The following is a 17,637-nucleotide window of genomic DNA, read 5'->3' on the forward strand; positions in this document are numbered from 1 at the left end:
AACCAAAGGGTCACGGGTTCAATTCTGGTCAAGGGCACGTACCTTGGTTGCAGGCTCCTCCCCGGCCTGGGCCCTGGTCAGGGCTCATGTAGGAGGCAACCAATCGATGTGTTTCTCTCACATCAATGTTTCTGTCTTTCCCTCTCTCTTCCACTCTCCCTAAAAATCAATGGGAAAATATCCTCGAGTGAGGATTAAATAAATAAATAAATAAATAAATAAATAAATAAATAAATAAATAAATAAATAAATAAATAAATAAATAAATAAATAAATAAATAAATAAATAAATAAATAAATAAATAAATAAATAAATAAATAAATAAATAAATAAATAAATAAATAAATAAATAAATAAATAAATAAATAAATAAATAAATAAATAAATAAATAAATAAATAAATAAATAAATAAATAAATAAATAAATAAATAAATAAATAAATAAATAAATAAATAAATAAATAAATAAATAAATAAATAAATAAATAAATAAATAAATAAATAAATAAATAAATAAATAAATAAATAAATAAATAAATAAATAAATAAATAAATAAATAAATAAATAAATAAATAAATAAATAAATAAATAAATAAATAAATAAATAAATAAATAAATAAATAAATAAATAAATAAATAAATAAATAAATAAATAAATAAATAAATAAATAAATAAATAAATAAATAAATAAATAAATAAATAAATAAATAAATAAATAAATAAATAAATAAATAAAACTTTGTTATTGTCAACAAAGTAAGTTTTTAAAAAAATAAAGCGCATTGAGTATCTTCAAGTGAATGGGCAATTGTTTTTAAACAAGGTGACTGTCTTATTTATTTAGGGCCTCCAATCCTATGTGAGTCCAATTCAGTTGCCAATCAAGTTAATGAAAAAATTTCCATAGCAACACTCAAATGAATGGAGGAAGGGAGGAGGGAGGGAGGGAGAGAAGAAGAAAGGGAGGGAATGGGGGAGGGAAGCCTCTGGAAAATGTGACCCTTGTTGTCAGTGTAACTTTCTGGTCTACCTGCTGTAGGTCTGCAACAAGGTGGCCAGCTCAGAGGTAATCTTACCTGTCAGTCCGGGGTGATTTCCGAAACAACCTCCATTTAAAGGAACACCAGGCAGTGTTTATATATGGAAGTTATTTGTTTAGTAACTGCATCTCACCACTTTCCATCTCTGTGTTTGAGGGATTCATTTTGACGCTTGCTTAGCATATACTATCTATAAGATCTCTAAAACATAGCCTTGAGTTTGTTTTGATTTATTATTATTATTATTATTATTATTATTATTATTTTATTTTGCATATACACAGGACTAGCATTGGGAAGGCATTCATGAATAACAGTGGAGGAAAAACTTCCCCCAGAGAGAGAAAAAATGTTGCTCTCACATATGTACTTTCAAAAAGCCTGTCTTGAAATTTTGCATTAGTTCTTTTAGTGGTAGTGGGTAAAAAGGTAAGCCACACACCCATTCCCTCCACCCAACACACTGATCTGTCTATAACTGAGGAGGTAAAAAGAGAGAACATGTCCACCTACTTATATTGCAGAAATAGGGAAAGACGACATTCAGACAGGTAGGTGCAATCCTCAAAAATATTGAACCCCTGAGCTGCCAGATTCCTCAAAGTAAGCAAAAAACACATCAAATCAGATGGCAAACTCCACATACTGAAGCTCTTGCATTTCGTTCACAGCAGGAAGAGTCCTTTATCAGACAGTCCAAGCAAGTTTGGATACAAGAAGTTGTGGATTAGAAGCAGAGAACGAGCGAGTTACTTTTGTAAAGGCAGCTGAAAGCCTTATGGGGGAGGAGGAAAATGATCAACTGTGAAAACCATTAGGAGTGGCATTTACTAGTAGTGTTGGTATTAATGGCCACATCAAGTGCAGAGCTTCTGAGCTAAATAATAACCTTCTAAACCAGAAAGAAAAAAAGAGACACTGCCACACACAGACCAATCTTAATACGGCCCCAAAGCCACAGTGAGGAAATGAAGAAGGGAAAGAAAGGAACTTGGAGCACTGGAAAAAGCGATCGCAAGACGACGTGCGAACCCCAACCCGGGTAGGAGATCTGCTGGCTCACCCAGCAGGTAGAGCCAACTGAGATAGGACAGGGTAAGAGCTACAAGGAAAAGGGGAGTGGACTGAAGTGTGGGGAAAGCTTGGACTATTGAGTCCAAAGACATGGTTCAACCTCCTCAAGCCTCCCCCGCTTTCAGGCTGATGAGGCCTGGCAGCCAGAACACAAGGGTGCGCAGGTGGCTGGCCCACAGCAGGCGCCTCTCCACTCCCACCACCATAGCTGTTACTGTTATCTGGTGAGAGGTGGGGGGTGGGGGAATGGGGGAGGGGGAGGGGAGAGAGTGGGGAGAAGGGAGCTGTCCAGAGGCAAGCAGAATAGTTAGCATTTTAGATGTGTTTACTTCCTTCTCTTTCTCCCCATTGTGATCCTTCCTGCCCTCAAAAACAACCAGGAAACGGAGGGCTTTATGCCCCAGTCCTCAGAGAAGGTACAAAGTAAAACGGACTTGGAGCCACATGTGTGATGAACCACACATCCCACTCGGTCCCGCCTGCCAAGAAGCTTGGAGCCAAATTTCAAACCCAACCATACCGACCACATTCACCCACATGTCTAACAAACTACGCTTTTCTTTTTTCTTTTGTCCTCACTTCGCATTTCTGCTTACGCTGTTGGTACGTCTTGTTGTTGTAAGCCCATCCCAAAGCCTTTTTTGGAATGAGGGAGAGAATAAGCAAACGCATCAAGGAGGGTTCTGAGTTTTCTGACAATAAAGTTATTAAATCTGGCCCCTTTCCCACAACAACGAAGCCTCCAGATCCTCACCCCACCCCTGCAGCCAGTCACTGGCATGCCGTTAACAGTCACTTCTTTATGTCAAAACACATACAGAAATGTAAACGCCCATATCTTCTGCAGGCGTGCTTTAGAGATCTCGTGGGTGTGATTCCAGACCACCGCAATAAAGCGAGTGGTCATCCTTTTGCTGGCGGAGGGTCTTGCCTTCAATTTGTAAAAAATGCAACATCTGTGAAGCGCAATACAGCCAAGCGCCCTGAAAGGAGGTCTGTCTGTATCCCTATGTCAGGTTAACCAGGGGCTGATCCTCAGCAGCTTTTCCTAATACGCAAGCAATTAGGTTGGAAATAGAAAAGACACCTCGCCACATAAAAGCAGTAAAAATTAGATGATAGGAAACAAAATTGTCACCATTCCAGCAACTAATGAAAGTATGTTACTGTAAACAAGCCAGTGGTGGTGCTGTACCCCCTCTCAGAAACAGGAAACACCACCGGAGGGACCAAAATCTGACAGGGGGTGGGGGTGAGGGTGCCTTTTACTTTGACGTCAAAGAGCAGAAGGCGCTGGTTTTTAGGGTGAGCCACCTGCCTGCTGATTCTGAAAGACAAAGCTGACATCTCGGGGCTGTTTCCCTCTTCTGCTCTCTGTGGCCAGGGAGTCCTTTTCCAGTTTCCTGTTCCCTTCGGAGGCTGTTGTGTGCAAAACCAATGATGACAAATGAGAGGTGTGGTCTCAGATGAAAACTACAGCGATAGGTCTGTGCTGTCCCGATGAGAACCCAGCAGGGAAGCCAACGGCCCAACCTTATTGTGGCAGGTGGGTTTCTGATAGAAATTCTCTGCTCGCCTATAAAACTATTTAACTTAAGAGAAACTGTTTCCCCGGATCTTGTCAACCTGCTGTGGTTACTGCATCCAGGTAAAGGCTCTGTCAGCTCCTCCACCCAGGAACAGGGGCAGCCTCTCTCAGCTGACGAGCAACCTTAAGGTGCCTGGGAGGTAGGAATGTGGTCAAGTGTTAGGGAGGCGTGATTTATAAGAGGTCTTCATGCTGATCACGCACCAACAAGCCGAGGGGAAACAGGGTTGATTTAGTAATTCCCTCACATTTAAGGAGGACATCATGAAAAACAACTATAGCTGTCATCCAACAATGGCTTGGAGCCAGGGTGGCATTCTTTTTGCTAATTTATAAGCAACAACATTTATCATTTCCTTTTGGAAAAGTATTTGCCTTTAACATCCGGTAGAGACACGTACCAAGGCTGCCTCTGGTCCTCCCACTACTGCCCCCAAAATGGATCGGCTGTGATTTTTAGCCCAGACCATATAATTGTATATCTATAAAAAGCAAGTCACCCAGAGAGAATAAGGAAGAGTTAGGTGAGTTTAGGTTGGAAGAGAAAGCAATCTTGGTTAAAAAAAAGTGAATACGGCTAAAGTAAACTTTATGGACTAATTACTGGCAAGTCAAATGATTGGTTCTTTTAAACAGCTTTCCTGAGATAAAATTCACATACCATAAAATTCACCTATTTAAAGTATAATTCAATGGGTTTTAGTATATTCACATTTATCAATGGCATTTATCTATTTTTTTTATCTTGCCTACTTGGAATCTGGCTTTTATTTTTTTTAATTTTTTTATTGATTATTATATCAATGGTATTTAGTATATTCATATTCAACTGTGGAACCACCACCAAAATTTAATTTGAGAACGTTTCAGTCCCCCCGCCCCCCCAGCCCCTCCAAAGAAAGCCTGCACTCAGCAGTAGCTCCCATTTCTCCCTTTTGCCCTTCAGCCCAAAGAAACCACTAATTTACTTTCTAGCTCCATAAACTTGTCTATTCTGGACATTTCAAATAAATGGAATCATACAATATGGGGTCTTTTATGTCTGTCCTCCTTCTCTAAGCAAAGCATTTCAAGGTTCATCCATGTTGTAGCATGTATCAGTTCTTCATTTTTATTGCTAAATGATATTCCAGCATATGCATCTACCATATTTTATTTGTCTATTCATCAGCTGATGGACATTTGGTTTGTTCCCAATTTGGGGCTATTATGAATAATGTTGCTATGAACATTTGTGGACAAGTTTTTGTGTAGACATATGTTTTCATTTCTTTTGAGTACGTATATACTTTGGAGTGAAATTGCTGGATCATATGGTTTAAATGATTTTTAAAAACTGTTGGCATGAGTGCAGTAATGTGTTTCCACAGTCACAGATGAAGAAGGTGAGAGAGATTTAACATTTCTCCATCCTCATCTTGCCACCCATGAGCAAACCCTTTCACTCTCTCTGCCTCGGCCCCTCTGTTCTGATGTCCTCCACACCACCCCCTACATATCAAACACGCAGTCCGCCACGTGAGTGCAGCTCTGAGCTGTGAAACTCCCAAAGATCACTCATCCCATCTTGTTTTCAAACAGGATTGAACTACAACCATCTAATTCTTAAAAGTCCCCAAGGACAGAAAGAACACAATTCCCTTAGTTGCCTAGTCTCAGAAATCTCTTCAAATCACTTACCCAAAACCATACACATACAATAAAAATACTGAAGGAAGATGAAGAATGGCCAGGTTTTTAAAACAAGCTTTAGAGACTACCCACCACAGACGCTTTCTTTATTTCCTCACTGAACACACTGTCCCCTGGCGCCATCTAAGTTTACTGGTATGTATCCTAGGTACTGCTATGGCCTAAAGTGAATTCCATGTTGATCTAACATAATAAAGACAAGTGTGGGAGAGCTGCTGTCATTCCTTGAGGTGTTTTTCTTTTGCTTCGATAGTCTTATTTGAATCTGTTTTCAGAGTCAGCAACTCTACCAGAATGTTCTCCTGTTGCTGCTTCTGTAATAACTCGAACTTTCTTTTTCCTTGGTTCCTCTGAGAAGCATATATAAAATGAGTCATTACTGCTGCTAAAGAATCGCTGGAGTCAGCAGCGCTTCTTAGGAACTGCATTTCCTCCTCCCCCCTCTTCCTCCCACCACCATTTCTCCCCCATAAGTTAAGAATTAAAGACATATTACTGGGATAAAGAAATCTGACCCGAAATATGTGTTGCAGCTACAATGGCAAGCAACCAAGAGCATTAACAATAATTTCCAATGTAGCTGGAAAGGTTAGATGATTTGTCTTTGAAAGGAGCCAACTCCGCACACTTTCATAGGATTAAAATCAGTTTGCTTTTCCTTCTGGACACCTCACCTCTCCTATTTCCGCTCCCCCAAAAAGGCGGAGTGGTTGACGCGCATAAACAAATGGTTCTGGAAATTAACTTTCTTGACCAGAAGAAAGTTCAAAAATAAATTCTGTTCTACATTAGTTTTCCTACACTTCACTGTGATCAGAATTTTTTGTGGTTTCTCTCTCCCTGGAGAGATAATACTTGAGTGATAACATTTCTGACACACAGAAGCTCAAAAACTGAAAGACTGACAAATATGTTCCCTTTGGCTCACAATCTAGGTCATTTCTGAGCCACTGACCTTGAGCCAGTGAGTTCTCTGTGCGCCTGCCTGTCACATGGACAATGAGGATAATGATAGGACTTCATGGAGTAAATGCAGTAAGTGCTTCAAACAGTGCTGAGGGCCAAGTAAATGTTGAGTCACTAGGAGCTTGGATCATCACCACACCACCAAGACCACCACCATCTTTGAAAAGCAGCCGGGACAGCATAAGAAGCTACCCCCCGGGCCTTTCATGTAAGTACCAAGTGTCATCATCTTGATTCCAGAGTCTTCCCATTTCCCTGGCTCACCCTGCAGGAGCCACAGGTGCATAAGACAAAGCAAAGAAAGAAGAAAGATGGATCACAGGCGAAGATGGGAAAGACATTTACAATGACAAAGCAATGGCACGCAATTGTGTTCTTTCATAGCCATGTTGAAAAGACGAAATTCGTAAGAATATTCTTTCCAGTGGGAGAGGCCAGGAAAGTTAGAGAAAATCTCTAGAGAGGCAAGTCCTAGAGTTGACCAGTCCAGAGGGCAATCTGGTAGTTGAAATCTTTCTCTCTCAAGTGTACATTGTATCCTCCTCCCCACGTATGTTCATACATGGTCATCCTTGTTAGACCCTGAATGGAAGAAAAGGACCCTTTGTTCATGGGTAGAAAGCTGGCGCCTGTACCTACCTCTCTCTGCGGCTGGCCGGGCCCCGGGTCCGGGCCCCGGAGGTTCAGGACGTGCACTTCCTGTGGCAGCCCCGTCGTGCCCCTGCTGGCACAGCCCGAGAGAACGGTGAAGCTCTCCATCAAGGCCTGGACCGGATGGGAGGCGTTGACCGGCGACAGTTCACACTGGGCACTGGGCTCTGGACCTGCAGGCGGAATCACAAACACCCGTCAGAAACCACAATCGACTGCGCCACAATCAAATTGTTCCGGATGGACAAGCCACTGCCAGCCCACCCAAGGAGTCCCTCCAGGTAAGTTGTTCCCAGAACTAAACGACAAAAAAGCTAGCCTAGTCTTCTAAAATTCCAATCTCTTAAATTCCTTTTGGATGATTTTGATGTGTATTTGATTACTTCAATTCCCTTTTAGATGCAAAAGTCATGAATGTATTCCTGTGGATGGAGGAAACCTCCCATTTGACATCTGTGTTTAATTCTCCCTTCTCCTCTTACAAGAAAACCAGAAATAAATGAAATAAATTGCCTGAAGTTCCAATGACATTATGCATAAATAATATTAAACACCTAAAAGGATACCCCAAGAAGTTTAAATCCCGACCTTTCGAGTGCTTCTGCTACTTCGACGAAGCAAAATAAATGTAAGAACGATACAAAATAAGATGCAATGAGTGGAGGCAAATAGCACCAGAGTGTAGAATAAAGTCTGGGTCAAAGGTCTGAAAACCCTCTCAAGAGAGGTAGGATGTGAGCAGAGCCTGGTCACCATTGACTGCTGCTTCCTCATTCTCCTCCTTAAATCCTAAATAGGCGCATCCCTCTTATCTTTGCCTCCTGTAGCCCTCATTGTCTCTGTCCCAGACCACACAGATCTTCCTAAAAGGAGCCTCGGGTGTCAAGCTCTCCAAGCCGCCTTCTATACAAGCACAGTCCATCTAACCCAGGGCGCTCAACTCACTGGTTATTCCAAATGCAAATGCAGACCCTCCCAGCTCCCCAGCATGTCCTGCCCCTGGAGAACTGCTGGCCTGTGAATAAAGCCTGGGCTCCTCAACGTGGCACGCAGGCCTTTCCTGATCCAGCCCCTTCCAATCTCTCCAGCCTCCCCCCTCCCCACTGCAGCAACACCAGCCAGCTTAACGGTCTCCAAACATACCAGATGTTTCTCAACTCCATGCCATTATTCAAACTTGTGCCCTTTACCCAAATCTCTCTTCCACGGTAACTCCAACCCCACCACAAACATCCCAAACTGAGGGAGGTCCTCTTTCTCTGTCCTCTTATAATTGCTCTGCCCAGCACTGCTGTTCCGTTTTCCATATTGTAACCACGAGCGTATACATCTGTCTTCGCAAGTCCAGTGTGACCTCCCTGATGGCCGTGGGTGTGGGTTCCTCATCTTTATATCCTCAGCACCCATCACAGTGCCCGGCTCCAAAAATATTTGTTAAATAAATCACTGAGCTTAAGAAAAAATGGTCCCTTCTCTGATCAGTGATTAGAGCACCATCCCAGGTCCTTGGATTGGACTCTAAGGCACTGATATGGAAAACAGATTGTTACAGTGATGTGAGTACAACCCACTCCATTCAGGCTCATGTCACATGGGCTGGATTGATAGAGAGACGTCCAGGAAGAAGAAGGAACCTTCCATACGTATACCTCACACACCTCTGTGAGCTTGGTGTTATCCCCATTAGATAGTTGGGGAGGCTGGGACAGGGCCCACTAAACCTCAGCCTACCAAATGGAACCCAGTAAAAAGCCCGAGTGCACTCCAATGAGGTCTTCCCGACCTCTACGCAAGAAAGATGCCCTACAGGCTTGTAACTCAGGTCCAAAATGCAAATGCAGTTCCGAGTCGGGCAGTCCCACACCCCCACTGCTGTACCCTGCCTGGCATGCTAAGTCTACTTCAGAACTCATGGACATGCTGTAGGCTGGCAATAGTCATCTCTTCTGCAATGAAGTATGTACCTTCTCAAATAATTACTCCCGCCCTCCGTGTTCCAGCTGCTTTCTAAGAGGCAGTGAAGAAAATGTTACAGCAGCAAAGGCAGAAAGTACTGAATGTACAGTTCCCTGAAGTTCCCACACAGGCAAATGGTAGGAGCAGGTGTGCCCGTGCTGCTCCCCTCCTGCCTTCACCAGCCACAGAGGGATGTCTGGTGCACTTCACATCCCAGGGCTCCAGAGAGAGAGTCTCCTACTCAACTTGGGACACACAGCGGCTATGGCTGCTCAAATTGGAGAGCCCTTCCGAACTGCTTTCATAGCCTCCTACCATGAATTTGTCATTATCACCGACTAAGCGCAAATAAAGAATACATTTCAGTTCCATTTTTTATGTACAAAGCTCCGACTGGGCTACAGTTCTACCCAAAACACATCTGTAAAAAGGCTTGCAACCTCCTCCTGATCATGCTACCATCATCCAGCAGGTTTTTCCTTAAATCTCCACACTGCCCATCTCCACACCAGGGTGGAAGCAAACACTCCCTGGAAACACAAGAGGATAAGGTTTCCCACAGAGAGGGAGGGAGCCGGAGAGGGGATGTCCCCAGTGCTGAGGACGAGGACGCCTCACCTAGAGTCTATGCTCTTTGTCCCACCAAGTCCAGGACAGGGCAGACCCCACTTGATGGGCTGCAGTGCCAGCCATGGCTTATACAAGTCAGTCCAAGGTCAAGGAAAGGAGAAAGAATGCACAGGGCACACTCTGATCAAGCGATGATTTGTTTAATGTCTGCATACACCCAAGGGCTGCAGAAGAACAGCATCCGATCATTCTGCTCATTACTCCATCCCTTATATCAGCATGATGCCTGGCACACAGCATCACTCAAATATCAATGAGGGAAGGTGGTAAGAGAGGAAAGGGAAAAGAACCACAAGGTGATCCATGCTCAATGGGTTTCCTACCAATAGGAGACTCTATCCTAGAGTTCTTTTACTCTACCTAATAGCCGAAGCTTCAATCTATATAAAAGCCTAAGCGACTGTTACAACCAGTCAACCAAACAACCAGTCAACCCGTCGCTATGACGTGCACTGACCACCGGGGGAGCAGACACTCAATGCAGGAGCTGCCCCCTGGCGGTCAGTGCATTCCCACAGCCAACCGCCCGTAGCTGGCCAACCTCCCGCAGTCCCTCCCCCTGGCCGGCCCTGATTGGGATGGGGTGAGACGGTTCTGATCAGCCCCTGATCGCCGGCCAGGCTGAGGGACCCCACCTGTGCACAAATTCATGCACCGGGCCTCTAGTCTTGTAATAAAGGGGAAAATTCAATCATGAAATAAAGGAGGTGGCATTCTGAGTTGCTAATAATCAAGTCCCAGCCCTAGCCGGTTTAGCTCAGTGGATAGAGCATCGGCCTGCAGACTGAAGGGTCCCCAGTTTGATTCTGGCCAAGGGCACATGTCTGGGTTGCGGGCTCGATCCTTGGTGGGGGGCATGCAGGAGGGAGCCGATCAATGATTCTCTCTCACCATTGATGTTTCTAGCTCTCTCTCCTTCTCCCTTCCTCTCTGAAATCAATAAAAAAATATATTTTTTTTAAAAAAATCAAGTTCCAGCTGGGGCTTCCCCACCCTCAAATGTCACAGAAGACAGAAACCCAAACCTGCTTTTGTCCTATTAACCCAGACACTCTCCTGGAAAGACCCTTTTCTCCCAATGGCACAACAATCCTGTCTCCCCCATCAGCACATCAGGCCGCAGCTTCATCCTGCCACCTCCTAGGTACACCCCAAGCCTTCCTGCCCCTCCTCCTGTGGCCACAGACAACCTCCATGAACAGGTCTCCCATCCTTTCCCATTGCCCCACAGTGGTTCCTTCCACAGTCTACCCACACAATGCCAGACCCGTCTCCAGTTAGAAAAACTGCCACCCGGCAACCAGGTGACCCACCCCCAGCCTCTCCCACAGATGCGCGAGGCAGCGAGGCCGCCTTGATTCTCGCTTGACCACCATGGAGCCCAAGTGTAGTGCTTCAGCCACAAACATGCTCCGAAACCTCATCTGACTCATCTGCTCACTTTCGTGGTGACCTGTGAGCTCCGGAGCTGCTAGCTCAGGCTCTCACTGACAGCGTCGGAAGGCTGGGAGTTTCTCTTGTGGCCACCGCTGGAAACCCACAGCCCTTCCTTCCCTGAGCAATCTCTACCCCACAGTCGGTAAGCAAGCGAGCAACAGGCCCTGCTGATGATGCTAATCAGCACGGCAGGAGCTCCTCACCACAGTCAGCACGAATCAGGGCCCGGTGATGCAGAAGAAACGATGGCTGAAAGCAACATCAGAGGCACGCTCCTGCTACCCTTGCACCGTGCTTTCTAAGCAAAAGGCGTTTTACAGACCCGGTACTGTCGGTACTGTCGGAGGCCTCCCAGAAACTCTGTAACGTGGGTAGAACAGATTTCCTTCCCATTGTAAGTAGATCGTTGCCAGCCACCGAGCTGGGCGCACGTTTCAGTAAAGTGCTTCCTGGCAGTAACGCACCTCCAGAGACAGTCCTCACCGTTGCTCCCAATCTAGATATTCCCGTTTCTTCTGGGCATCCAGGACTTGCCCTGCCCGGATTTTTTGGGTGTAATTTCCAAAGCAGCCTAACTTTCCCTTGGCCTCAAAGTCTGAGCTGACTTGATCCTTCTCCACGGCTACTCAGCAACCTGATCTCAAGGTCTTGGGCACTGTTTTGTTTGACCTGCTCTCCTCCCTCCTAACCTGATGTCAGACTCCATATTTCCAGCTCAGGTCACCCTCCTCAGCCACCAGGGCAGACATACGGCCTCTGTCCACCCACAAGTTGCTGCTTCTATTAACTAAACACATTTACTGACCAAAGACAGCACAGATGTAAGTAAACCCGGTGGTGAGAAACTCCGCAGGTGACCCAGACCAAGCAGCCTCTTTCACAAACAAGGGCCCTCCGTTCAGCAGCTGGGCCCCAGCAACGCTGTGAAGCAAATGGTGGAACCCATTAGGGTTCCATCCCCCTAATGAGCCAGGGTTTGATTCTTAAATAGTAAAATTATCATGCTCCTTGTCTGGGCCACACGATGTGCACATAGCATATCTAATCCTCATAACACCACATAAATACAGTGTCAAAACACCCATTTTGGAGTTGTGAAAACTGAGTCTCAGAGAGGTTAAGTGACTTGCCAAAAATCACACACCACCAATACCTGGCAGGATGGGATTCGAACCTGGGTTTCTCAAACTCCGGGTCCAAGCTCTTCCCATGACAAGGCACTGCCTGCTTCTACCATGACTTTTCCAGTCCTTCACCTCGGGACTAGGTGAACATACTTCTGGGCCAAACATACATATTAACTCAAGTCTGATCAAATATAATAAGCTGCTTGGTTCGCACTTGCAACCTTTCGGTTGACTTAATAGACTTCATAAACTTAATGAGAAAACAAGCTCATTTCTCATTTCACCAAAGTCTTCTTCTTTTTCACGAATGCTTGCTTATCTGCACGTGGGAAATGTTTCTAAAATCTGGCTATAACATCAATGTCTAAATTCCCAGTTCCACTTAAAGAAAAAACTGCAAATAGACTCACCCTTTCATTATGTTCTTTTGCTACAACACAGCATTCCAGTCTCAGTTACAGAACCCCCACATCCACGCTGGCGGCAGGCCAGCCCGGAGACTTGACATAATACAGACAAAGCATTTGGGAACAGATGCATTTGCTGCACACACTTTAAATTTAATCTGTCCCCAAAGAAATTAATATCACACCTCATGCAACAGAGTCAAATATTGGGCGGGGAGGGGTAGTTATTGTTTGGGAGAGGATATAGTAAGTAATTTTCACATTTAATAAATGTGATCCTTACGCATTCTAAATACCAATGCGTACCACGTTGACACAAACATCTGGTACCTATTCCACATAATTTCCAGCACACTGATTCCCCATATCACCCAGGGTACTAATGAGGAGCGTGTGTTCAGCTGTAATAAAAAAATGGTAAAGATGCAGAGGGAGTCAAGGGGTAACCTTATAGCCTGGGACCAAGACACTGCAGTGGGGAGATTTTATTCCAACAACACCATTGGCTAATAAGGGTTTCTGTTATTGTCCCACAGGGAATTCTGCAATGCTGTCAGCTGCAAAGAGGGACAAACTCCCACAGATTGTGGAACTGGGCACTGCAGGATCATTCTGCCCCTGAGCCGAAAATCCCTTCTACCCCCATGGGGCGCAAGAATCCCTAAGAAAGGGCGTCAGAGATGGTTTCCCAGCCAATAGCACAGCCTGGCTCTAATTGAGCTTTATAGGAGGGAATGTGACAAACACTAGGATACATGCAAAAGCAAAGCTCCAAGAAAAAAACACCTGGAAGGCCCTGGGCTTAGGAGGGCCTGCGGTGTACACAACATGTGCTCATGTTTATACCATCTCAAATTGCAACTCAGTGGAGCCACAGCCCCTTGGGAACAGAGCTGTGGAATGTACCGCCAGTAAAATCCAAAGCGGGCCCTTCTACCACAGCCCCCACCTGGGTCTTTCAGCAATCAAACTTGGCTTAAGGCTGAAGCGTACCCCTGGTAAGAAAAAGGCAAAGCCCTAAAACTTCTAATATGGATTTCTCGGGGCGGGGGGGGGGGGCCGATTTTTCTATAGCACAACCCCTCAGGCATAGCTTACCATAGTTTCTCTCAAGCTCCAAGTGAATATCTAAATCCAAACCTTCCTCTTGACAAACCGACCCTCTTCCAAGAAGTCAACTGCCAGCTTGTTGGGCCGAAAGCCAGTGCATATTTGTCTATTGTTGTGCTGAAACCATGGCGCAACCATGTTGGAGAATTTCCTGTTCAAGGGTGTTTTTAAATGTTCAAAGGAAAACAATGGGCAGAGCTTCTTTAAGAATCTAAATTCTCCAAGTGTTGGGAAGTGCCAAGCTCCCAAGGGTGCTCACTCTTCCATCTAAGCAGGATTCCTCTATACAGCCAAGAGGTATCAGGAGGGATTTAGACAGCTCTGTGAGGAAGTGGGGGTGGTTCGTTTTGGAAGGGGGCGGTGGTGTTTATAACCTGAAGAGAAAAGGAGGCAGGGAGGGCATGTTCCAGAAGTCGCCACTGGGTAGGGCACAGGAAAAGTGCTCGTATTAAAGACCCAGTGGTCTAAGAGGAACATGAGACCAGGGGATAGAAGAGCTGCATTTTAGACCCAGATCTGTCACTTATTAGTTGTCTGACCTGTCTTTAAGCTTCTCATACTCTCCCTCTCTCTTACTCTATGGCAGGCTTGACTTGTAGACCCAATGAGGTACTCTACACACACATTCTTTACAAATTTCAAGTACTGTTAGAGACATACAGTTCCCTGGGGGGAAGAGAAATAAGTGAATGAAAACACTTTCTCCAACTGAAAAAAAAAATGTTTTCTTTATGAGCTTTTAGAATGATTAATAAACTATCTAAGATAGGATGTTCTTATACGACTCCCTAGCCATTACTCCCCAAAAATTATTTCTAAGAGTTGCACTGGGAAGATTTAAAATAAAACTATGTACAGTATTAGAGAAAAAATTCCTGTTATCTGAGCACACTCTGAAAGTGCAACTCCCAAAGGTGAGAACAGCCCATGTTTCTCTCCCTCCCCTTCCCCGGGAATTCCCAAAATCAGGAAAGGGGTAATCTGGCTCGCTCCATCGTGGCTGACTCTCTTGTTGCTTACTTTCACTCTACAAGATAGTATACCTGTTCCTGTGCTTTTAAAAAAATATGTTTTTTAATTGATTTCAGAGAGGAAGAAAAAAGGAGAGAAAGATAGAAACATCAATGATGAGAGAGAAGCACTGATTGGCTGCCTCCTGCAAGCCCCCTACTGAGGATCGAGCCCACAACCCGGTCATGTTTCCTGATTGGGAATCAAACCATGACCTCCTGGTTCATAGGTTGACGCTCAACCACTGAACCACACTGGCTGGGCTAAGACCTAAAGGAAGCTGAGAATGAAGGAGACACTGGCCACAGTACTCATTTATGAGGAGATTAGAACTTATGGGATGCTATTGCCTAAATGGCTGAGCACAGAGACCAACAACAAATCTGAAGATTTGGAGAATGAGAGAAAATAGAATCTGTTTTCTCCCATCATGTGAGTTTGAGACACACAAAATAATAAAAAGAACGTATACTTCTTTATTAAATGGAAAATACTTAATTGATCCAGGTTTAAAATATTATACATAATTTAGACTCATAACCAATAAAAATTATAATTTAACTAGAGGCCCGGTGCATGGAATCATGCACGGGTGGGGTCCAGCCAACCCACTCAGATTGGAGTGGGAGGGGGCAACCAGGGGTGGGGCTGGCTGGGGGGAGGGGCCACGGGCTGTTGGCCAACCAGGCCCAACCCCTGGTCGAACTCCTGGTTGAACTCCTGGTCGAGGGGACAATTTACATATTAATCTTTTATTATATAGGATTCCTACAAATGCATTATTTTGTGGCAAGTCTGGAAAGCTGCCCCCCATTAACCCTGAGGGATGCCATCACCAAACTCCTTCATCTCTCACACCTCAACTTATATGCAAGAGAGTGGCTAGACTAACTTTTTCATTTTTTTACCTCTAGCAAGCTGGTGTCTGATAAGAAAGAAAAAGATGAGAGGCCTCGCTGGTTTGGCTCAGTGGATAGAGTGCCAGCCTGCGGATCAAAGTATCCCGGGTTTGATTCTGGTCAAGGGCACGTACCTTGGTTGTAGGTTCCTCTGCAGCCCTGGCCCCGGTTGGGGCTCAAGCAGGAGGCAACCAATCGATGTGTTTCTCTCACATTGTTGTTTCTCTCTGTCTTTCCCTCTCTCTTCCACTCTCTCTAAAAGATCAATGGAAAAAAATCTCCTCAGGTGCGTATTGACTAAAAAATAAATAAACAAACAAACAAATAAATAAATAAATAAGATGAGAGAAACAGAGGTAAGCATGTGCACAGAAACACAGAGATCTAACACTGCACAGGGCATTCTCTGGGGCTGGTGAGCCCTCGGTTAGGGTTGGGGTGCAGGGGCTGGACAAGTGACAAGACAATAAGTTGTGAGTGGGGGGATGGTCAGGAAGGGCGGAAAAGGTAAACCATAACTGCTGGGAAGTCAAATCACAGCCTGTAACCATGGTCCTGATTATAGACAGGAGACAAGAGATTAAAAAAGGAAAATCTGCCAACTTTTGGGTTGGCCGTGCAAAATATGACTAATTACAGCCATGTGTACAAACGGGGCCATGAACTGAAAATACGGTTCCTTTAGGATTTTATATATACTCAGGGCACTCAACAATTGTGTTGTTAAAGGAATGAAGGAAATGCTTCACACCAATGCTGACTTTACCAAGGATCAATATATACGGTGAATCCCATAACAAGACTAAACCGCAGTCCTTCCTCCTCAAGCTGGGGAGCTCACTGCCCAGGTGCTTCTTCTTTCAAGAGGGAAAAGAGAGGACGGTTTGTAGAGAAATCTATGAATAACTAGTGTGCTCTTGCTCCTTTCACGGGGAAGCTCACAGGGCCCAGGGGCATCTACAGAGCTGGGGTTTCCAGGTTTTGCATCAGTTGTGGGCCAACCAAGCAGCACATGGATGGGACTCTCAGTGTAGACCGGGGAATACTGGGCCTCAGAAAGACAGAAGGATTGTGCCCAGCTAAGTAGCCCTGATGCAGAGCCACATTTTTGTACCTCAGTTCAGAGATTCTGTAAACCTGTTATACCCGTTATACTTTTCCATTACAGCCAATATCAGCTTTTAGTTACAAATCTATTGTCTCATTAATGTGGGCGTGTGCTTGTGCATCTTCTGCTTCACTGGGAACCCCGTGAGGGCAAGGACCATGTTTCTCTTGCTGGTCCCGTCGATCCCGGTGCGCAGCACAGCGCCTGGCAGGTGGCAGGTGTTCACAAATACTTGTTGGGTGATGAATTCCTCAGTCAAATAAACAAAACCCTAATTCTCTATGGACCAGGGAACCATATCTCAGCCCTGCCACACTTCAGCTTTGTAACCCGGGGTCATTATTTAACCGCCCTGTGTCTCTGCTATAGGGAGGGGGTTATAATAGTATCTGCCCCAGAAGACTGTTCTTAGAAGTAACACATTTATATTATCATGTAACTGTACTTATTATGACCATCTCTCCAACTATGGGATGTGTTCTGAAAAAAAATACTTTTTAATCTATCCCAACCTTCTTTTAAAGCATTAGGAGTCAGAATATTAGAGCTCAATATCCTCCCTATCACCCAGTAGGTTTTTTATTTTATTTTAAATATATTTTTATTGATTTCAGAAAGGAAGGGAGAGAGAGAAAAACATCAATGATGAGAGAGAATCATTGTTTGGCTGCCTCCTGCATGCCCCCTACTGGGGATCGAGCCCACAACCCAGGCATGTGCCCTGACCGGGAATCGACCTCTTGATTCATAGGTTGACATTCAACGACTGAGAGACCGTTATAAACTAGTTGATGAAAAGGCCTTCTCTAGGCCGAAAGACATATGAAAACATGCTCAAAGTCACTAATTATACGAGAGATGCAAATCAAAACGACAATGCATTATCATCTCACACCTGTCAGAATGGCTATCATCAACAAATCAACAAACAACAAGTG

General features: G+C 44.5%; 1 protein-coding gene across 3 annotated transcripts in view; it reads right to left on the reverse strand.

The window, feature by feature from the left end:
* TGFBR3 (transforming growth factor, beta receptor III) overlaps window positions 1-17,637 on the reverse strand; it is a 173,802-nt gene that overhangs the window by 111,497 nt on the left and 44,668 nt on the right. For all 3 annotated transcript variants that reach the window (XM_014550038.1, XM_005878957.2, XM_014550039.1), the window contains exon 2: window positions 7,003-7,187. In XM_014550038.1, the coding sequence (XP_014405524.1) occupies window positions 7,003-7,187 (185 nt within the window). The remainder of the gene's footprint in view (window positions 1-7,002; window positions 7,188-17,637) is intronic.

Source organism: Myotis brandtii, unplaced genomic scaffold (assembly GCF_000412655.1).
Source record: "Myotis brandtii unplaced genomic scaffold, ASM41265v1 scaffold58, whole genome shotgun sequence".
Taxonomy (NCBI): Eukaryota; Metazoa; Chordata; class Mammalia; order Chiroptera; family Vespertilionidae; genus Myotis; species Myotis brandtii.